This window comes from Schistocerca serialis, chromosome 8, assembly GCF_023864345.2.
Source record: "Schistocerca serialis cubense isolate TAMUIC-IGC-003099 chromosome 8, iqSchSeri2.2, whole genome shotgun sequence".
In the NCBI taxonomy this organism is placed as follows: Eukaryota; Metazoa; Arthropoda; class Insecta; order Orthoptera; family Acrididae; genus Schistocerca; species Schistocerca serialis.
In genome coordinates, this window is record NC_064645.1 from 374,377,997 (window position 1) to 374,401,569 (window position 23,573).

A 23,573-nucleotide genomic window follows, 5' to 3' on the forward strand; every position below is an offset into this window, starting at 1 on the left:
GGCCTGTGTACGTGTGCATGGTGATCATATCCGATACTGATGTCGGGGTACATGTGCAGGAAACAGGGCGTTTTGTAGCACGTGTGTTTCGGGACGGTTTTCTCAACTTATCATCAACACCGTGCACTTTCAGATCAGTGTCGTGTGTGTTCCCTGTGTGTCTCTTCTATTAGCGCCTGTTTTGTGTAGTGCCACGTTGAGTGGCACCACACTCTGCAATTATCCCTAATTTATGAGCATGAGGGTAGTAGCTGCAACAACACAGAGACATTGCCATAGAGACGTTTATAAAATCGCGTTACATTATTTGTCGAGGCAGGCCCGCGACACTGCCGCGCCCAGCCCACCGCAACTGTTAGTTGTCAGCTTACGGCGACTCAGCTACAGTAACGAACAGTGTTGGTCCAATGTCTGCTTCGCGTACGATGAGAAGCCGTCCGCATTGCTATTACACGGGGACTCACCGTAGAGTCGCAGAGTGCCCTCCCCGCGGCCCAGCGAGTTGGTGGCGACGCAGTTGTAGGTGCCCACGTCACTGCGGCTGAAGCGCCTCACCACCAGCCACATGTACACCTTGTAGGATATCCGGCTCTCGCGCACCACGTACTTCGGCCTGCAACAAAAGAAGAGACAGTCAAGCTCGACATGTTCACAGTAAGGGCGAACCCAACAGCAAGACATTTAGGCGTCTGTGGAGCGACTCTAGACAGGAGTATGTCGATACATTGCTTCGTTGTGCAGGTAAAATGTGTTGGTGTTACAACAAATAGTGGAATAGGAAATGTTCCAAACTCTCGTACATATGACTTAAAAAAATTATTACTAACTGATGAGGTAACATTATCTGATTTGTGTAATGCACTTAATGGATATCACAGATTTTATCACATCTGTGTGTTTCGGAGTATCTTGTTGATCGGTGAGGTAGTGTGAGACGAAGTCCATAAAAAGGGGTACTCCTCAAGAGAAGGCTCTGTATGTATAACAGTTTATTGAATAGAAATCAGACCAAAACTGAGTATGAAAGGTATTCAGCATCACGTACGTAAATTCGTGCATAGTACAAGAAACTTTGTGAGACTGGTTTATAAAGGGAGGTATGGACGACCAACAACATTCGAGGAAATTATCGAGTGCCTAAGAGAATTCTATGATCTTTCTGCCAGAAAGTCTAGCCACACTTCCGCCAGATAGTTTCATATGCCATATACAAATGCGCACCAGTTCCTACAGCAAAAATTGCAGTTTACGCACACAAAACCCAACTGATATAGACACTGGTACCAAATGATAAACCAAGACGTTTGGACTCTTTAGTTACCATGCCAGACCGAATGTCTGCTGGTGATACATTCCTCATCCAACTTCGCTTCACTGACCAGGCAACCTTTTAACTTAGGGATAATTGAGTACATGCAATGTGCGAATTTAGGGATTAACGGATCCGTCATATCACTAGGGAACTTCAGCGAGATGGCCCAAAGATATTAGTGTCGTGTGGGCTCATGGGTGACTGGATTACTACTTTTTCGTCGGCAAGACGCCTATAACTACAGTAACAAAATGAAACACCTACAGCCGCCCTTATGAATTCATTTATTGTGTAACTACCAGTTTCAGCGCTTCAGTGCACCATCTTCTGCCTTAATTGATGCTGAAGGTGTTATCACGATCCACATATACTGTTTATGAATGTCCAACGTAACTGGTCTACGCAGACTGTGATGTCGTCTCTCTGACCATCAACTGTCAACTGTGGACAGTTGATGGTTGGAGAGACGACATCACGGTTACAGATAGTCCGCGTAAACCAGTCACGTTAGCCACTGATGTATCGTATATATGGATCGTGATAACCCTTTCAGCATCAGCTAAGGCCAAAAGACGGTGCACTGAAGCACCAAAACTGCTAGCCATACAATAAATGACACCATAAGGGCGGTAGTGTATGTTTTATTTTCTTACAGTAGTGAACGACCGTAGTACCCCAGACCTCCAGTCGAAAGGATGGACGTACGAAGACTCAATAACTACAAATTATTGCCAGAACTTTTAGATGGTGCAGATGGCACCACCACAACTATGTCGCAACTACGAATCGTCAGGTTTATGCTAGATGATACACCATTCTCTGCCTCGTGATGACTGGGTGTTGTGTTCTGTCCTTAGGTTAGTTAGGTTTAAGTAGTTCTGAGTTCTAGGGGACTGATGACCGTAGATGTTAAGTCCCATTGTGCTCAGAGCCATTTGAACCTTTTTTTTTTTTTATGCACCACCACTTCGGGGACTGCATGTTTGTATATTCCTATTTGGATACTTGAACACAGGAAGGAGTGACCCAGTTCCCTGGTCGCAACGGTAACCGATTTTTTTTCTGTGGAGATACCTTAAAGTTATCAAACCAGTAAGAGAAGTATAGGTTTTCATTAACCTCTACGAAAAGATTACTAATACCATTTCCACCACTGATGATGGTATGCAGGAGCGAAAACGGCGAGAAACCGAGTACCGTCTTGATGTGCTTCGCGAAAGTGAATGTGCCCAGTTAGAGATGTACTAATTTGGGCAAAAGAGTCTCCTTTTGAATAAATTTTAGTATCTCTCTTTTTTCCATGTATCAAATCTTTTTTAAAGGGACGTTATACGAACTATGTATATTTAGATGGACAATGTCATTCGGGCTGTTAATTGCTCCCCATATCAGTTAATAATGCCTGTTCTAGAATTTACTTCACTACATCTACATCTGCATCACAAATCCGCAATTAACACTTACGTGTTAGGCAAAGGGTTCATAGAATCCCTTTCTACTGTTCGACTCTCAAATAGCAAGTGGAAGAACTGAATACCTAACTCTTGAGCGTGAGCTCTGATTGCATATGTTTTATTAAAATGGTCGTTTCTCGAATACATTCAAATGCATGTGAACCCCCAAGGGACCAAACTGCTGAGGTCATCGGTCCCTAGACTTACACACTACTGAAACTAACTTATGCTAATAAGAACACACACACCCGTGCCCGAGGGAGGACTCGAATTTCCGGCGGGAGGGGTCACGCAGTGCGTGACATGCCATGGCGCCTTGAACCGCGCGGCCACTTCACGTGGCGTCATTTTTCAATGTACTGGTGGGAGTCAACAAAATATTTTTGTATTTGTAAGAGACAGGTTTTGAATCAATTTTCGTTTTATGATCTAGTCACAACGAGAAACGGTTTTGTTTTAAAGATTGACACACCCAGCTCACGTATCATACTCGCCACATACTCTCACATATTTCGCGATAATATGTAGCGAGTTGACCGTCTCTTGATTTTTTCGAACTACTCCGTCGAACCCGTAGGGCAAGGATCTCTAAATGTTTAGTCAGATTTACAACCTATGACTTTGTGTTACTTATTGTGTGACCGAAATTTAACGAAATGTTTTTCTAGCAGTCATGTGAAGGACAGCACAATTTTTGTTGTTTTGGGTCAACTGATACTCTCCATGCAAATATCACACACAGACTCGTAAATTGTTTAAATAGATTAAGAACAACAAAGAGCCAATAACACTTCCTTGGGAACTCTACATATTATTTTGGTTTCATGAGATGACATTGGGTCAGTTCATATGTGCTTGACAGGAAATCAGGTACCCATCTCACACAGCTGAGCTGATACTCCGCAAACTTGATATGTGAATACAAGCAGCTGGTGGGGCAAGGTGTTAAAATCCTTCTGAATATCGAGAAATATGGAATCAGCATGAGATTTGAGATCACCTGTCGATAGCTCTCTGTAGTGCTGATACAGCACGACACTAACTACAAGAACCTCTTCAAGTCTATCACGTCTCGAAGTTAGAAACAAAAAGCCTTATTCTCTGACCACGAAAGACGAGGTTATTGCACAATTTTAGATATTATCCATCTTACTCAAAATAATGAGTTACTCATTAAAAAACTATATTCCTGGTTAGTTTCTGATCCGTCAATAATTGTTTATGGTGAACTCTGTAGGGCATAAATGAATTATGTGTTTGCAGACAATGTGCTGCTGACCTATCGAGAGATCTGAATATAAGAGGAAAGATGGCGAACGAAGACGAGAAGTTTCAGTGAATTTCTTGATATATTTATCTCCAAAGTGTAACATTCCCTGCAAGGACACATTACAAATGTTCAAATGGCTCTGAGCACTATGGGACTTAACATCTGTGGTCATCAGTCCCCTAGAACGTAGAACTACTTAAACCTAACTAACCTAAGGACATAACACACATCCGTGCCCGAGGCACGATTCGAACCTGCGACAGTAGCAGTCGCGTGGTTCCGGACTGTAGCGCCTAGAACCGCTCGCCACCGCGGCCGGCCAAGGAAAAAGTTGATGGAAATATACATTTAAGACTATTAAGAGCACGTACCTTCCGTTTGAAGTCACAGACGCGTCAGCACATCCTTTGCTGCACTGAGTTGAATGATCTGTTTGTTACATGACTCGCAGGTAGTTCTTCTTCAATTTTATTTATGTCTTTCCCTACAGTATCTTTGTGAACAGACAACGATCTCTATTTTCTCAACGTTCTGAGAATGATTTGAAGCAAATAGCGTCCTTGTCGTTTCGTAATACCTTGCTTATTGCGAATGTATGTAACAGGTCCAGAATGAATTTCCACTCAGAAGTAGAGTGTTTGCAGATTTTTAACTTACAGGCGATAAAAACTGTTTGCTGGGTAGGGATTCGAAACTCAGACCTTTGCCGGCCAGTACTGCACCGCATGAGCAGAGCACTTGTCTGCGAAATATAAAGGTTCCAAGTTCGAGCCCCGTCCGGCACAGTTTTAATATGTAAAACGTGTTTAACGGTGTGTGTGAGTTTTAACGAGACCATTCCTGCCATTGTCAGTTATTAAAGACTCTCCCAGTCCACAGGGCATGTCCTTCAGCTGCATAACGAAATAATAAGTCGAGAGTGGCTGTCATTTGTTAGTTCTGAGGCCATCAGAAATCAGTTTTGGATATCAGTCCTATATTCTAACTGCTTGTGAAGACTTCATGTAAAACGCTGTTGAGATAGCAGCAAATGCCGGTCCACAAGTCCTGGACACTTCCATCATCACGAAAGTTTCTTCACGCGCTTGAAAAAAATAATCAACGTCATACCCACACAAGATGTTCATTCGGCACTTGGATCTACTCACAGCCTTAATTTCACGATAAATGTGCACCGAGATGAGATTGTTTGCCACATAAAACTGTGCCATACAACCATCTTCACATTTTTCCAAAATTTTTGAAAGGCAGTCTTCGTTTCTAGTGATTCGCAAATTAATTTAAATGCGTGAATCAAAAGTATGTTTACATAGGAAGGTAATTAAAAGATATTGATGTAAAACTTTTCTAATAAATTTACATTTTGCATTACAGTACGTAACATCCAACCAAACAGTTGTTACCATATGTTTTACTCTAGTCACAGGAGAGTTTAGTTGCATTTTGCATCAAACAGATAAGATATTCGGAAGAAATTCGATAAAGTGTCTTTCACTCTATTTAGACTTAAAACATGTCGATGTAAACAGTCAGCTTCTTTCCATCCAAGCGGTTCGATACTGTGACATTGGTTTTCCTGTATTTATGCCATTCCGAAATGGGAATTCTTTATTTTATGTGCACCTTTTAATCATAGTTATAGAACTACGAAAAGAGAAATTAATTACCCGTAAATTCTCAGGGCAGGGCTACATAAAAACGTATAAAATGAATAACTAACCCACAAATAATGCCATAAACGTACCATCGGAGGAGATAATGAACAATAGATTATACGTGGGATCATCGGTGGCCGCATAATTAATCGGCTTTGTGGCTTTAGTCCGGGTCCGGGTCCGGGGTTTGGACCGGCTGAGCTAATTCTGTTATTTATGTCTCACTCAGTCATACAGCTGCCACTGAGAATTTACATCTCTATCTACAGACGCACTACACAAGTCGCCGAACACTGCGTGGCGAATGGTAATTCCTACCAATTTCAGCCATCTTCAATTTTATTCGCATATCTAGCGATGGGAAACTGTCTGTATGCTCTGTATACGCCATACTCTATCTTATCTCACTCTCAGGGTCTCCACGTGAGATAAAGATCGTGGCAGTTGAATTTTCGAAGAGTTTTTACAGAGTCTCAGTGGTCTAAAATATTCGTAATAGTTAGAAGAGATCAACGCCAACTTTCTTCCAAATATTCTAATACAAAGTCCTCATGCATGTCCGATACACATACGTGACGGCTATATTAGCCTACATGACCGTAGCACCGCGGCTCAGAATTCACATGACTATTTCTGCAATGTTTGCTTAATAAAGATTACAGATTCTGGAATAATACGTAGAGTAGTTTGCATAAGAATCATCATTTCCAGAAAAGCGCACTTTCAAATGTTCGTCCTACACGTCTAAGCTGGACATTCACCAGCCACCATACTACACTGGTGTGCAAGGCTTAAGGATTAAAGTAACTTTCGCTTGATTTACCACTGCCAGATAACGCAGATCGATAAACTTACACTGTAAATAGAAAGAACTGATGCAGTATAGTTTATAAGGTAATTGAAAGAAATACAGATTGAAAGAACAAAAATGACACTTTTATTCTAAGTAAAAAAAAAATTGTCGGAAATCGCCGAAATTTATGGTGGTCCACTGGACATAATAAAAGGCGTGACGTGGTTCATAAAAGGGCGAGTGATCAGAACGAAATGTCAGGGGATGTGATAAGCTGATGGAGAAAGAAAGGCCGGCCGCTGTGGCCTAGCGGTTCTAGGCGCTTCAGTCCGGAACCACGCGACTGCTACGGTCGCAGGTTCGAATCCTGCCTCGCGCATGCATGTGTGTGTCCTTAGGTTAGCATGGTTTAAGTAGTTCTAAGTCTAGGGGACTGAAGACCTCAGATATTAAGTCCCATAGTGTTCAGAGCCATTTGAACCATTATTTTAGAGAAAGAATTTGGAGTTGATATAGTAAAGATAGAAGAGCCAGTATTAAACTCAGAATTTAAAAGAGCTTTGGGAGACTTCAAATCAAATAAGGCAGAAGGGGTAGGTAACATTCCATAGTAATTTCTGAAATCATTAACAGAAGTGGCAGCCGTACGATTATCAACTTGGTGTGTATAATATATAAGACCGGTAACAAATCACCCGACTTTCGGAAAAATGTCATTCACACAATTCCGAAGACTGGAGAGATAAGTGCGAAAACTATTGCACAATATGCTTCGTATTTCGTACATTCAAGATGCAGATCATAATATACACAGAAGTTTGGAAAAGGAAATTGTGGACCAGGAAGTTCTGCCGTTGCGCTTGATAATGGAAGCAACCCCGAAGAAATATCATAACACATTCATAAGATTTGTTCATCTGTGAAACGCGTTCGAGAATGTAAAATGCTGCAAGATGTTCAATATTCTGGAGAAAATAGGAGTAAGGTATTTGGAAAACAGGTAATATACAATATATACCAAACCAAGAGGGAATAATCACACTTGAAGAACAGGAAAGAAGTGCTCGGATTAAAAAGCGCGTAAGACAGGGATACAGTTTTTAACCCTTACTGTCAGGTTTATACATTGAAGAAGCTATGATGTAAATAAGAGGAAGGTTTAGGAGTGTGATGAAAATACAGGGCAAAGATCCGCTAATGACATCGTTATGCTCAGTGTGGGCGAAGAAGAATTGTAGGATCTTTCGAATGGAATGAATAGTCCAATTAATGTGCTTTGAGAATAAGGCGAAGAAAGACAAAAGTGATCAGAAGCAGACAATCGAAACAACAAAATTTTAGATCGGGAAGTAAAGTTAAATAAATCTTCCACTTTGGGAGTTTTAAGAGTAACTGAGTTATAGGCTATACATAATATTAGTTTTGATGTGTTTTTCCAGGCTAGTTGGGCTTGTGGAATTTTATTTTCAATCATCAACTTGTGCACATATCGTAATGGTGACTAATTTATACGCCACGATGGATTATTCCTTTGTAAGCCACACTATCAGACAGCTGACAATTCTTGTTACCGTTGGATATATTTTTATCACTACAACATCTGCTGTAACACTGCATATAATGGGTCTTTGATGCGATTTTAAGTTATGTTACAGGCCATTATCCTTCATTATAACCTGCATCTTGGGAGATCACGGTATACAATCTGGCTCGCTCTCGATGATGTTTTTAGCAACATGCCGTCCTAGTCTTGTTGGCACATAATATAAATTCATGTCGTTGCGTGACGCTAATGATGATGTTTTTCAATGCATATTCAACTCGTTTCCACATTTTGAACGATTGTGCAGTTATTGTACGTAATCGAAACGAGTCATCATGTTTTCATTTTGTAATGTGAATGGCGATCTAGGCAGTAAAGGACTCCATATCAAAAACTTTATCCAGTAAGTTACGTTAAGACTGATGTCTCCAACATGACAAAGTCAGGCTTCACTCCTTTCGGCAAGAAAGAATCGTCATCACGAATTTATACCGTTTCTTTCCAAACTCTCTAGCAGACGGCTTCTCCTCAACAGATGATTTATAAAATCACTCTGCTGTTGGATTTCTCAGCCAAAGAAGCTCTTCGAGCCAATTTCGTTCTGCAGGGGTATTTCTGACATACTTTGTGACACGAGTGGTACTTGCTGATACTCTAACATTTCTGGAACTGAAGTAATGGAAATGGAATACCACAGACATATTTTCAAAATATTTATTACTCAGGCGACTAGTTTCAACGCTACATTTGCGTCGTCTTCAGATCTTGTTTATTAAAAAACAGTCTATATACTTACAAAGCCGGTGTCTAATAACTTAACTGATGTAAAAATGAGATACGACGAGTGTTTTTCACACCGTAAAAGGAAGAAAAGTCAACCAAAGTACCCTGTCAGTGTACACATAACATCGATATATAGAGTAGTAGAAAATGTATTCTAGTAATCGTGTGGTTATTAACACATATGGAGAAGGTGGAAACTTCTAAGGTAACGGTTGCCTTACTTTAAACGACTACTGTACAAAACAACACAGTGTCTAAGAATTGCAAATTTTTGAAAGGAAAAAATATCGAACATGATCCAACTGATACATATTCATTGCTAAACAGCAAACGTGATAGAAGGTGTATAAGGTACGCAACATATCAGCAAGGAATCCACCTGGTATTTACGTATGTTGTTATGGATTTATGGTGCAGGTCAACAGCATACAAAGTATAAATCCATAGCAACATACGTAAATACGACATTTGGGTGAGACGAAATCCATGGAACGAAAGGAACAACCTGACCTGAAGGAGTTGGTTAACGTAAAACACCGTAAGTAACTGTCAGTGCTGGGATCTCAGGTTTCATGTGCACTATCTTATCCGTACGTAGCAAACGAAAATGTGGTAAACGGTCCGCCGCTCGTGGTCGTGCGGTAGCGTTCTCGCTTCCCACGCCCGGGTTCCCGGGTTCGATTCCCGGCGGGGTCAGGGATTTTCTCTGCTTCGTGATGACTGGATGTTGTGTGCTGTCCTTAGGTTAGTAAGGTTTAACTAGCTCTAAGTTCTAGAGGACTGATGACCACAGATGTTAAGTCCCATAGTGCTCAGAGCCATTTGAACCATTTTTTAACTGTTAAACGGCAGAAAACTGAAACGAAAATAAAATCCAAAGACCGTCCTTTTGTATCTATACTTCATTTAATAAAAAACATCCTACGTGAAACTGGTTACATAATGTTACGCTAGATGTACCTGCAGCAATCCTAGGACGGTATGGTCCCATAATGTCTGACTGCACATAGCTAATGTAGAATCACATGTGGGGACTAAAATATGGAATACTATCATGTACCCCTTTCTTGAAATGGCGTAATCTCATGCTGAGTATAGAAAATGTTAATGTGTTTAAATTTGATTTATCCATCGACAAAATTTCTAAACCAATGTATCAGTTAAGTTTTCGTGAAAATTAACAATGTCTAAGGTACAGGGATGTTATTTGTCATACACGGATACAAAATTGCATTGACATTGGCAGTAGAGTAAATGAGTTGAGCATGTAAACTGAGCCGAATGGCTGCTCTATGTAGAGCATCGAGCAAAACAAGTAACGTAGTCGGCAGTGGGCATACTCGCAACATATTAAGTGTCGACAGATAGGCAGTGGTCCGGAGCTTACACTGATGAAGCCCGTGTGTTCCCGGTCCTCGGTAATCCTCCAGATCCATCCATAAGGCAGCTGATGAGGTCCCCGCAACATGTCGAATGTGGCAGATAGCTAATTAAACCGTGCGTGGGATGGAGGCACATGTCGGGAAAATCACCTGTGCGACAATGCGGGAACTAACGAGCTCCTTAGTTATCTACGTAATTGGGCATGCGCCGCCCCAAATTGTCCAGCGTCCCCCCACCCCCGGTGCGTAACGCAGCTGCGCCCACCACGCACTCGTTGCTCTCGCATCTCGTCCCATGCCACAATATCTCCGCTCTTCTATATTGGTAACTCGGCCATTAGCTTCGACGTGCCATTCGCGTCACCTAGCCGCCACATCGCGTCCTACCTCTCCTGTGTGGCAGTTTAATGGATTGATTGACGGGCTGGAGGACACTTGTCAAGTTAATTGATCGATTAGCGTCACGTGCCTGCGCCATGCCGTCACCTGCATATTCTAGGCGCCGCTAACGGAGCAGGCATCTTAGGACTGTAGGGCATTCTGCATTTAGCGGGAAGGCCTCGTGGTAGGCGTTTAATACTTTCGACGAAATTTTACAACACATTAAAATAACATATAAATTCACCACTCTGCCGTTCTTATTTTCCTCGGGTATTTAGTATTTCGATAGGTTTGACACTGCCCACCAGGAATTCGTCTGCACCACCATTGTCTGAGTAGAAGCTGGATAAAAGCATTTTACTCCAATTTCTGCCACCCGCTACGGTTTAGTATTCTCTGTAGCTCCCCCGTCTTGTTAATGTTTTCACATGTTTCTCTATTCTCAGGTCGTGTAGACTACTATCTCCTCAGTTATTGGTCAACCTAATTTTCTACACCTCTTTAAAGTATGTAGCGTTTTGCTAGCAAATGAATATGTTATGTAAGTATACGGGGTGAATTTGAAAGATTCATTCGATCTCAGAGCTTTATATTTTCCAATTTACTACACGTACAAATGTAACTGATACATTAATAGAACCGTAAACCAGCCAAGTCACCATTTTGCACTGTATACAGATGTTCTAACAGTGCCCCACTTGTCACAGGACACACATCTAGGTTAAGTAAACTTCATTCCACTGCTTGTGTAGCAACATTCTTCTCAATTGAGGTGTTTGATGGACTATGGGCGTAAATCTGAAAAGTGCCTTTCCGGTAAAAGTGAGTTGAAGATGTGCATGTTTATATCTTACTGAAAAACGGTTGTATTTCAATGATGCCGGCCGGGGTGGCCGGGCGGTTCTAGGCGCTACAGTCTGGAACTGCGCGACCGCTACGGTCGCAGTTTCGAATCCTGCCTCGGGCATGGATGTGTGTGAAGTCCTTAGGTTACTTAGGTTTAAGTAGTTCTTCCTGATACAGTAAAAGCCTGGTACGAAGAACTTCTAGGCAGAGTAAACAGTAAAGAATCTACTGATTCTGAACAGTAACACAAACTATAATGTCCATGAACATGTATTTTTTGTTAATGTACAGTTTAACTGGACAATAAAAGCAGTTTTCTACTCAATTTTCATTTATTTTGTATAGGTATCATGGTTTGATGGAAATAGGGCATAAACCATTCATCATATTTTGGACAATATATCACAAATGAAATAAATATCATCAGTTGTAAGGAGCGATTCTGTATGCTAAAAGTATGGTCTGAGACAGGATTATTACATCATTGAAATGGTTCAAATGGCACTGAGCACTATGGGACTTAACATCTGAGGTCATCAGTCGCCTAGAACGTACCTAACTAAAGACATCACACACAACCATGCCCCAGGCAGGATTCGAACCTGTGACCGCAGCGGTCGCGCGGTCCCAGACTGAAGCGCCTAGAACCACTCGTCCACATCGGCCAGCCCTAAACCGTTGATGTCAACGCCAAATTCTCTGTTTCCATGGAAATTCTTTTTTATAATTCCTTCCGAAAGCACGCTGCATGTCGTAAGAGATAAGCGTCTCGCGTATTATAACGTACAAAAACTCTTTTGTTGCTTTGCCGCCATTTTGTCAAGGCACTGCCCTAGTAATACCAACTGGTGGCCACAACGCAAACGGGGTGAGTTTAGGATTCAATTATGCGTCGGCCATATATGAATCATTCATAACAGCCCTGTATGATATTAGTATGAATAAAATAATGATATTTCAGTGGATTAATATTAATATCAATAGCAAGGAAAACTTGTATCTCTAACCGTGTATTCGTAGGATCTTTTATTACCATCACCACAGCTACTCCGTGAGGATGAAATTTTTCAGGCAGTTCTTGCTTACTTTCTCAGGGAACTGTTTCAGTCGCGTCTACGGAACAATGCCACTCCATTATGAACTTGAACATATAAACATGGTTATTAACAGAGAGTCAACAAAGGTATTCCCCTATAAATGAATGACAGGCCATTTTGTCAAGACAACTGTCATTTTCGTGAACATTTCTGTTGCTTCTGTACCTGTGTACCGTGGCGATTCAGTACTTACATTGTGTGACAGCGTGGGACTCGGGTTTTAGACTGTAAATTCCGCAGAAGTGTGTGGTTCACCTGTTTTATACAAAGTGCTATAAATTTAAATGGTAACTGATTGCGCTAGTATTTGCGCTCTGCCGAAAGTTGTCAGTTTGGGTAAATGTGGAGCGAGGCATTCGCGTGGTAGCGTTCGCGTGTTTTGTATTTCGTGGCCCACTCTTAAATATAAACTAAGGCCAAGCTGATGAATCACATTTCTTAGTGCTTGCTTTTAGATTTTATTGTGCTTAATAAAATCAGTCGAAATATAGTGGCCAATAACATTTTGAAAAGCAAAGCTGTTTCATCCATTGGTTATCATTACTTTTAAGAATTACGTTGCTTCCCCACGTTGGGAAAATTGACTAGAAGACCTTGTTAGCGTAGAGGATTTTCTATACTTCAGTTTTACAGCAGCCTTGCAGTCTGAATCAGATTTTGAGTCCTTACGGAGCATTTTAATGACGGTTTAAGAAGTAATTTAATCCACAAACTGCAGTTTGCCACTCAAACACTGTGATGGGCTTTTGTCATCGAATTGTGGTAAACCAATTCGGTAGAAAATTTACTGAGGAGTTGGCCGTCGCCATTCTGAATTCCTTATACGGTAGTTATAAAACCTCAAACATTTGTTCCATTAAGTTTCCGGTGTGCAGCTGCAAGAAATCTCCTCCTTCTTCTAATGTTTCGGCCGTATAACGTCCAGCCATCTTCAGAGTGAGCCGCAAGACTGCCACTCCAGTGCTCGCTTCGTCCCTTTATACTGTTGTACCGCGCGACTGCGCATGCGGCCATAGATGCAAATGCGGCCATAGATGCAAATGCTCCAGAGACGTTGGTCGGCGTGCATAATGCGCGAGTTGTATCTATCACTCCGCAGTCGATCTGTGTTGGCATATCGATGTATCATTGTGAGCTGCACTGTGACGACGTCTTTGTGTCATGTGCCCGATTCCATGATTTGTCAAGATTGAAACCACTATCTCTATTTATTAAATTCGTCGTCAAGAGAATTTCAGTTGCCTACTTCACTATCTAGTCCCAAAAGGATGATGTAGTTGCCAAAATTTCGACGTTGTCATACAACATACTGTGACCATTATCAATACAGTGCTCTGCCACTGCCTACTTGTTAGGTTGTAAAAGCCGAGTGTACCTCCGGTGTTCTGTACATCTTTTTGGACAGTACGAGTTGTTTGTCCGATGTAAGAAAAGCCACATTCACACGGAATTTTGTAAACGCTAGATTTTCGAAGCAGCAAATCATCTTTGACGGAGCCCACGAGTGCAGCTGTCTTGGGTGGAGGAGGAAAAATCACTTTTACTTTGTGTCTGCCGAGAATCCGTCCTATTTTTGATGAGAGGCTACCCTCATATGGCAGGAAGGTCATCGATTTAAAGGTTTCTTCATCTTCTTCTGTTTTCTTTGTGGCCTCTTTCGGTTTCATTTTCAGTGCCCTCTGTATTTGTTGTGGAGAGTACCCATTGTCTTCAAACACTCTTTGTAAGTGGGAAAGTTAATCTTGCAGACTGCTTTCATCAGAAATAGTATGCGCTCTGTGGGTCAAAGTCCGGAGAACACTCATTGTCTGGGCAGGATGGTGGCAGCTATTTGCACGTAAATAGAGATCGGTGTGTGTCGGCTTCCTGTACACTTCATGTCCCAAAGTGTTTTATACACTGCCATTTCACATAGCTAGATGGATCATGAATGGAAAGAACTGCCACAGTATAACAAGGACAGTAACTCAAAGAAATACAGTATCAGACGAACAGACATGACACTTTTATTCAAAGACTTATAGTGATTTATAATGGTTCCCTGACATTACAGAAGGCGAGACGTTGTTCTTAATAGGATGTGCGATCACCGCGGACTGCAATGCATGCCCTGCAAAGTGGTCCCATGCTAACCACAAGACTGGCAAGGAGCTTTCATGGTACGGAATTCCATTCAGCCAGCCGCGAGGTTGAAGTCGAGCAAGCAGAGACCCACATATGGCCACCCAAAGAATTTTGTGATTTCGGCTAAGACCATACATCCATGTCCACCCGGATAGCCGCGCGGTCTAGCGCGCTGCTTCCCGAGCGGGAAGGGGTGCCGGTTCAAAAATGGCTCAAATGGCTCTGAGTACTATGGGACTCAACATCTGAGGTCATCAATCACCTATAGCTTAGAACTACTTAAACCTAACTAACCTAAGGACATCACACACATCCATGTCCGAGGCAGGATTCGAACCTGCGGCCGTAGCGGTCGCGTGGTTCTAGACTGAAGCGCCTAGAATCGCTCGGCCACAACGGTTGGCCTCGGTGTAGGCAGACATGCCAGAATGCATCTCCCAACCCATCCCACAAGAGCTCGATCGGATTTAATTCAGGGAACGGGCACGTCATTCAATTCGACGAATTTATTGCCGTTGCAAGAACTTTTCCACCTCCACCGTCCAGTGCAGTCGCGTATTGTCATGTATAAGAATGAAGTCAGAGCTGAATCAACCCCTGTGAAGTCGCACATGGAGAAGGATTATTGTGTTATAATAATGTTGACCCGTGTGTGCACCGTGTGTATAGGGCTGGAGGTCGCTACGCCTATGCAACGTTATGCCTCCTCACTCCATACCATCTGGACCACCAAAAGATCATATTCGAAATTGTTCCTTGGTGCATTACGCTTTCCCAACGTCGGCCAGTTGAGAGTGCGCCAGGTGGTTGTCAGTTCAATGCTGAAAGAATGGAAAGCCCTTCCACAAGAGATCCTTTTTGCAACAATACCGCTTATTCTCTTTCGTAAGTTTTAGCGTCTGTTCGCTGAGATCTCACTGTTTGGAATGTCTGTTAGCGAGGAAAAACATCGGAGGCGGAAGATAACGAATATCCGAGGTAGAGGAAAATGCCGACGAGACAGCAGCCGTTGGGTACATTTTCGCCCGGTGGGTGCTTATCTCTCATTTAATTACGCTAATGGGAACAGCCGTCCCAAACGCGAGACCAGCGGCGATTGCGCCTTTCCGCAGCAAGAAGAGTTCACTTCCTCCCTCCCTCCCTCCCATCCCCGCTACCACCGCCCCCCACCTCCACCACGGGGATGCCCATTCTATGCGGCTAGTTCCCGGCGGCGCGAAGCAGCCGGTGCTACGATCGCTCGCCAGGGAGCATCGATTAACCGAACCGCGAAATCGACACACAGTTGTTCCGTGGTTCTGCTCCAATAACAGGAGAAACACAACTACGGAGGCCTTTCACGCTGGAATACTTTGCACGAGGAATGTAATCGTTAATATCTCTTTGCATCTTCGTAAGAATCAGGGCCGCATGAATGATTTATTCGAATAATGAATTAACACGCAATACATAGGTACGTTTATGCGGCATCTTCCTTTAGACTTCGTCGACAAAGCGAGGAATACAAAACAGAGAAGGTAGTAAGAGAAATAGATAACGTATCACTAAGAGTATCGCAACAGTCCTGGACAATGTTTACGTGGTCATTAACTGGACAAATGAAGAACGATTGAGTGTTGATGGAACGTACACTATCGAATGAAAACCATCCGGAAACCACTAAGTAACGCAGAAAAGATCACTTCATGTGTAGAAATAGGCGGGAGGTATTCTGTTGTCAGTAGAGGAGCACTAGCACCAGATTCGGTCGCTGAACTTAGTTACTTCCAATGTGGACTACTCATTTAATGATATCTCACAATCAATCAGTGTCGTTTCAACCCATTTAAACTGGTCAAGTCGACTGTTGTCATTGTAGGCGGAATTACTAAGGTACATCCACAACTAAATCAAATCTACGCACACCTCATCTACTGACTGACTGGGAGAATCTAGTATTGCTGAGGGTGTTGTAAAATATAACATGAAATCAGCGGATAAAGGAATCACTCGTGAGCTACGAACTGCTATCGACAGTCCAATTAGGACAATCCCTGTGCGCAGGGGTAGTAAAATGTTAACCTTCACGGTCTGGTATGCTAAATGGTTCAAATGGCTCTGAGCACTGTGGGACTTAACATCTGAGGTCATGAGTCCCCTATAACATAGAACTACTTAAACCTAAATAACCTAAAGACAGCACACACATCCATGCCCGAGGCAGGATTCTAACCTGCGACCGTAGCGGTCGCGCGGTTCCAGACTGTAGCGCCTAGAACCGCTCGGTAACATCGACCGGCTGGGTACGCCACACTTATTAAAATATTCCGGAATATTACGTGGTCGGATGAAGGTCTTATTGAAATCCAAATATGTCCCCAGTGGTATTTTCTCTAGAAAAAAAGGTCAGATGCCCACCTTGAGTTGCTACTGAGCCATTAGCAAGCCTAGGTGTGTACTGGACCTTCAAAGAACGTATGAACCCCTATCCGTCCCCAACCACCCACTCTTAGACGTCCTCCGCAATAAGAAACTCTTGGCAACTTTCTGGCAATTCGATGGAAGGGTTTTGGTTAGGCGAATGCTCAGAGAACATTTTCTGCCACCATATGCGTGAAGTATGGACGAAATGATGTTTCGCTATAGGGGTCTCTTTTGAGCTTAGTGTGTAGTTGAGGAACATTTCGGGGACGATTATTGTTTGTATGAAAATGACAACGCACCTGTTCATAAAGCAGGATCTCTGTGGCAATGGTTTGCGGCAAACAATATTCCTGGAATGGACTGGCCTGTGTTGAGTCCCGATCTGAACAAAATGGAACACTTTTGGGATGTGTTAGAACGACCACTTTGCTCTAGACCAAGCGTCCAACATCACTACCTTCTCTGGTTTCTGCCCTTGAGGAAGAACGTATTACCATTCCTCCTCAGCCATTCAGACACCTCATTGAAAGTGTTGCCAGCACTGTTGACTTCGTCATATTGGCGAAGGGAGGAAACATCCCGTATGAAGGTCCACTAACAGGTGTACAGAAGCATTTGATCCATTAGTCTATACTAATAACCTTCTGTCTGATATGTACAGGGTGGTCCATTGATAGTGACTGGGGCAAATATCTCACGAAATAAGCATCAAACGAAAACTCGTCTAGCTTGTAGGGGGAAACCAGATGGCGCTATGGTTGGCCCGCTACATGGCGCTGCCATAGATCAAACGGATATCAACTGCGTTTTTAAAAAAATAGGAACCCGAATTTCTTATTACATATTCGTGTAGTACGTAAAGAAATATGAGTGTTTTAGTTGGACCACTTATTTCGCTTTGTGACAGATGGCTCTGTAATAGTCACAAACGTATAAATACGTGGTATCACGTAACATTCTGCCAGTGCGGTCGGTATTTGCTTCGTGATACGTTACCCGTGTCAAAACGGACCGTTTACCAATTGCTGATAATGTCGATATCGCGTTGATGTATGGCTATTGTCATTAAAATGCCCAACGGGCGTGTGCTATGTATGCTGCTCGGTATCCTGGACGACATCATCCAAGTGTCCGGACCGTTCGCCGGATATTTTCGTTATTTAAGGAAACAGGAAGTGTTCAGCCACATGCGAAACGTCAACCACGACCTGCAACAAATGATGATGCCCAAGTAGGTGTTTTAGCTGCAGTCGCGGCTAATCAGCACATCAATAGCGGACAAATTGCGCGAGATCAGGAATCTCAAAAACGTCGGTGTTGAGAATGCTGCATCAACATCGATTGTACCCGTACCATCTTTCTACGCACCAGGAATTGCATGGCGACGTGTACAGTTCTGCCACTGGGCACAAGGGAAATTACGGGACGATGACAAATTTTTTGCACGCGTTCTATTTAGCTACGAAGCGTCATTCACCAACAGCGGTAACGTAAAGCGGCATAATATTCACTAATGGGCAACGGAAAACCCACGAGTGTGACAAGTGGAACATCAGCGATCTTGGCGGGTTAATGTATGGTGCGGCGTTGTGGGAGGAAGGATAATTGGCTCCTATTTTATCGATGGCAATCTAGATGGTGCAATGTATGCTGATTTCCTACGTAATGTTCTACCGATGTTACTACAAGATGTTTCTCTGCATGACAGAATGGCGATGTACTTCCAACATGATCGATGTCCGGCACATAGTTGCATGCGGTTGAAGCGGTATTGAATAGTATATTTCATGACAGGTGGATTGGTCGTCGAAGCACCATACCATGGCCCTCACGTTCACCGGATCTGACGTCCCAAATTTCTTTCTGTGGGGAAAGTTGAAGGATATTTGCTATCGTGATCCACCGAGAATGCTGACAATAGGCGTCAGCGCATTGTCAATGCATGTGCGAACATAACGGTAGGCGAACTACTCGCTGTTGAGAGGAATGTCGTTACACGTATTGCCAAATGCATTGAGGTTGACGGACATAATTTTGAGCGTTTATTGCATTAATGTGGTATTTACAGCTAATCACACTGTAACTGCATGCGTTCTCAGAAATGATGAGTTCACAAAGGTACATGTATCACATTGGGACAACCGAAATAAAATGTTCAAACGTACCTAAGTTCTGTATTTTAATTTAGAAAACCCACCTGTTACCATCTGTTCGTCTAAAATTGTGAGCTATATGTTTGTGACTATTACAGCGCCATCTATCACAAAGCGAAAAAAGTGGTCCAACTAAAACATTCATATTTCTTTACGTACTACACGAATATGTAATAAAAAATGGGGGTTCCTATTTAAAAAAAGAAACGCCGTTGATATCCGTTTGACCTATGGTAGCGCCATCTAGCGGGCCAACCATAGCGCCATCTGGTTTCCCCCTTCAAGCTAGACAAGTTTCGTTCTATGAAGAGGCGCGTTGTCATGTTCATACAAACGATACGTGGTACACCACGGCACCCGCGCTGCTATCTGCTCTCTTTGCCTCCAGTACGCTCCTGCGGTGCGCTGCGAGGTTTATACTTGCCCTCGGGAGGAGATGCACTAGGCGCGCTGCATTTCAGCAGACATGCTCTAGTCCGGGGGGTCGGGTTACTGGCAGACGGAGGCCATCTGCGCCTAGTGAAATAGCTGTTGGCGACTTCACATGTCACTGCCGGTGGAGCACAGACGACAATTCATTTGGTGGCAAGCCCCTAACAACGCTTTCAGCTCTTCGGAATTTCGCATTTGGAACTGATGAACTTCAGCTAAACTTACCTAAGTTGCCAAACTTCTATGACTTCTTGGGCGTCGAGGCCGTGCGGTATAGCTCTAGTTATCTACACTGTAATTTTTAAAGTTGCAAATTACTGACATTAAGTGTGGTACAGTAACTCCACCCTTGGTTATGAGCTACTGCAATTATTATTTCGTATTGGCTTTAACTATTGCCTGTCGGAATAGTATTTAAATACCCATTGTCCTTTTATTTAATGTTATGAGGTTGTTTACAATTGTTTTTCATAGCCCTGAGGATTTTGGAGATTACGTGTTCTATTTGTGATCTGAAGTTTCTGTTTACATATTTTTATTATTGTTTATCGTTTTTCATTGCCGTATTTATTGACTACTGCTAGGTCTTGCAGTTAACATATTTGCTCTGAGCACTATGCGACTTAACCTCTACGGTCATCAGTCGCATAGATCTTAGAACTACTTAAACCTAACTAACCTAACGACATCACACACGTCTATGCCCGAGGCAGGATTCGAACCTGCGACCGTAGCGGTCGCTCGGCTCCAGACTGTAGCGCCCAGAACCGCTCGATCACCCTGGCCGGCTGTTCTAGGGGACTGATGACCACAGATGTTAAGTCCCATAGTGCTCAGACCCATTTGAACCATTTTCGAAGCACGATGCGCGTTCGGGTCTTAAGAACACCTGAAACTGAGTGACTAACGCAACCGAAGCACTTCGTCTCCCAGGCGCGCCAATGCGACCCGAAGATGTCCGAAGCACTTCGGTTGTAACATCATTACTCTTATGTTTCTCAAAACTAGCGAAATGTAATAAACAAAAACGGTAGACTCGTAGGGTAACCATGAGCAAATGTTATACTGAAAACTGCGTTAAATACAGCGAAAAGTATGTAGATATTTAATAAGAGAAGTTAGGTGTTTTGGCGCCTAACACCCGAATGTGCTGACCAATCAGAAGCAAGTTCAGAACAATTGGCGGACTCTCCCAGAGGAATAGTACATGCTGCTCCATCTGCTGCTTGTATCTCACTGCACTTTTGTACCATATGCTACTTCACGTGTATCAAGCTGCTTCAAGACCATTTTCTAGCGAGATAAAATACTGGCGGCCACAGCCAGGAATATCACAACACTCTGTATTTCAATGTTAAGTTTGAATTATGGTGATAAATGAAGAAAAAACATTTTTCCTCTCATTTAATTACAAATTAATAATTTTCTGTTGTTTTCGTTTATTTGTACTGAAACACATTACATCTTGCCAAATTCATGATTCTAGGCCAACGTGAAGTATTCCGGGGGTTTTGATGAGCAAGTTTGCGAGTGTAAAAACATGTGACATAGATCGCCTTATTTTTGATTGCGTTAACCTAGATGACTCTATTTTTTACACCGTCAAGGGACCTTTGACCTTCGTATGAGACAGATTTTCACCTTGATATGTGTGCTTGTTCCTGAAAAAAGTGTTTTAACAGTCGGACAGACAGACATACCAACTACAAAGTGATCACACAAGTTTGTATTTGTTCCAAAATATTACTATTACTGTTAACCGGTTTTCTGCTTACAAGGCAATCTTCAGACATTTACTGAGTATTATCACCAATGAAGTTACATTGTTTGCAAACAACATTGGAAGAGAAGTAACACGTCTAGACTGAAGTAGAAACATACGGGAAGTAACATGTTTGACAGTGTGGTGGTAATGCAATGAAAAAGTCAAAAAGAACAGTACATAAATAACAATGGAGCAGACACGAAAACCTTTAACTCAAAATAGGAATAGCATACCTACATACCAGTTTCTATTAATAAACAAAACTAATAAGATAAAATAAAATTTGTGCTAGACAAGGCTACATCAGGAGGTATGTAACATATACAAACCACTTAAAAAAAGAGAAAATTATCAATGTAACTACAGAATACATAAGGAACTTAAGCAATCTCAGTAACATAATGTTGTTCTACAAAGAACGGACGGAAGATTCTGTTAACATGATTATGCAAGGATTTAGTTTATACCGATTGAGGTGGCTACTCTTACGATTTTGAGGTGGAGAGATTCCGTGCACGGTACTGTTTTGCTCACTGATCCTCTTTTCCCCATCACCTAAAGTAATGTTCTCCTTACACCCCTTGCAACGTGATCCAATCAGAGGCAGCTGCCCCATTTATTAGCACAAACTAACCGCAAACCTTCTTCTGGCGACATCCCTTCCTGATTTTCGCTGACCTCAACACAAAATTTTAAGAGGCCAGTCTCAGATTCGCAATACAACTAAAAAAAGTTTCTTATTGACCTTATACCTGAAAATAACATTTGTTACTTAATTCATTTCTCGGCCTACCATAGTGAACAATCGTGCTACACGCAGCTCTCAAGGTACTCCCTTCTCGAAGAACCTCGGAACTTACCATGCAAGTTGGAGGATTATAAAATTTACTGATCAAACCCACCTGAGTATCTCGGTAACTGAGAGAACGCTAATTTTAATTTGAAAACGTAAACGTGAATGTGTTTGACTCGTATCGGTTGGATGCCAGCGAGCAGTTACTTCTCTGGAATGGTACCGATTCCTTCATTTACGGATTGGGCTGCATGACATAAATATCACGTTTGTGAACTGTCGCCAGCAGCACAAATCCGGATATTTCACCATCTCATCGAAAAGGCACCCGTTCTCATAAGTAAATACTGTAAATATGTTAATCACAATTATATTGAGGTGGCCTGGGAGATAGGGTTGGTTAGCCACGAGTAAAAATAACAGTATTGCAGTAACCTTCAAAAGTAACTGAGAGGCACTTTGACCTCTAATAAATAGCATTTAACAAAATCAAGGTATTCTTAGTTACAGTTGTGTTTGGCACCTATTGTTTAAGACGAGAGCACACGAAAGACGGCGGTATCAGGCGAACTTCTTTTCTTACGACCCTTCTGTGATACTTCCATCAGTGACATCAAACGTAATTCGTCTCACAAATCACGCATTCACTATGAAGAGAATCGTTACCCACGTTACCCGTTCCTAGAACTCCAGAAATCTGTCTCAAAGCACTTGGTGTTTAACATTGCTACAATCTGGAAAAAATAGTATGTAAAGATCCTTTAACTTGCATTAATCAGTTGCGGTGCGACGCAGGTCTTTCACTAATGATTCCAAACAGTAGTCTTCCTCGTCTGCACATAATAAACAGAATAAAGGATCGGTATTCAATACTTCCACACGAGACCAGTTGGTCATTTACGTGTTTAAACTTCTGGAGACCCAGACACAACCATCAGAAATCTCGCAACCGCCAATCACTTACTTGAGACAGTTTAAGGACCTGAGAAGCAGGCCCTACTGTCGTTCTAATAATCGTCACTGTTGAAACGATACTTGTACACGTTACTGCATGTAGTAATTAGGAAATAACATATCGCTACTCAGATGCTGTTTTGGTCAGTGTGCAAAAAGAGATAGTACTCCGAAAGTACTATCTTACACCAGAAAAAGTTTCGCCTAGCGTTCATCAACGTGACATGCCTCTCAGGCACCCCTCTAGCGACTTCTTCTTCAGAGCACGAAAACAGCTTTGCTGATACCTACAGCACTGACGATTTGTTTCCGTGGTCGTGTGTAGCTGTATTTGCTTTTGATAATGAGTGAAAACGTATGAACCGAAACAGAATAATCTTACCCATTAGGAATTGTCCTCTATCATCTACACTACTGGCCATTAAAATTGCTA

General features: G+C 42.4%; 1 protein-coding gene across 1 annotated transcript in view; it reads right to left on the reverse strand.

The window, feature by feature from the left end:
• Positions 1-225: 225 nt before the first annotated feature.
• Positions 226-23,573, reverse strand: part of LOC126417023 (lachesin-like) — a 275,941-nt gene continuing 252,593 nt past the window's right edge. The window contains exons 7-8 of the mRNA XM_050084913.1: positions 465-613; positions 226-251 (exon numbers count right to left, since the gene is read on the reverse strand). Of these exons, the coding sequence (XP_049940870.1) occupies positions 226-251; positions 465-613 (175 nt within the window). The remainder of the gene's footprint in view (positions 252-464; positions 614-23,573) is intronic.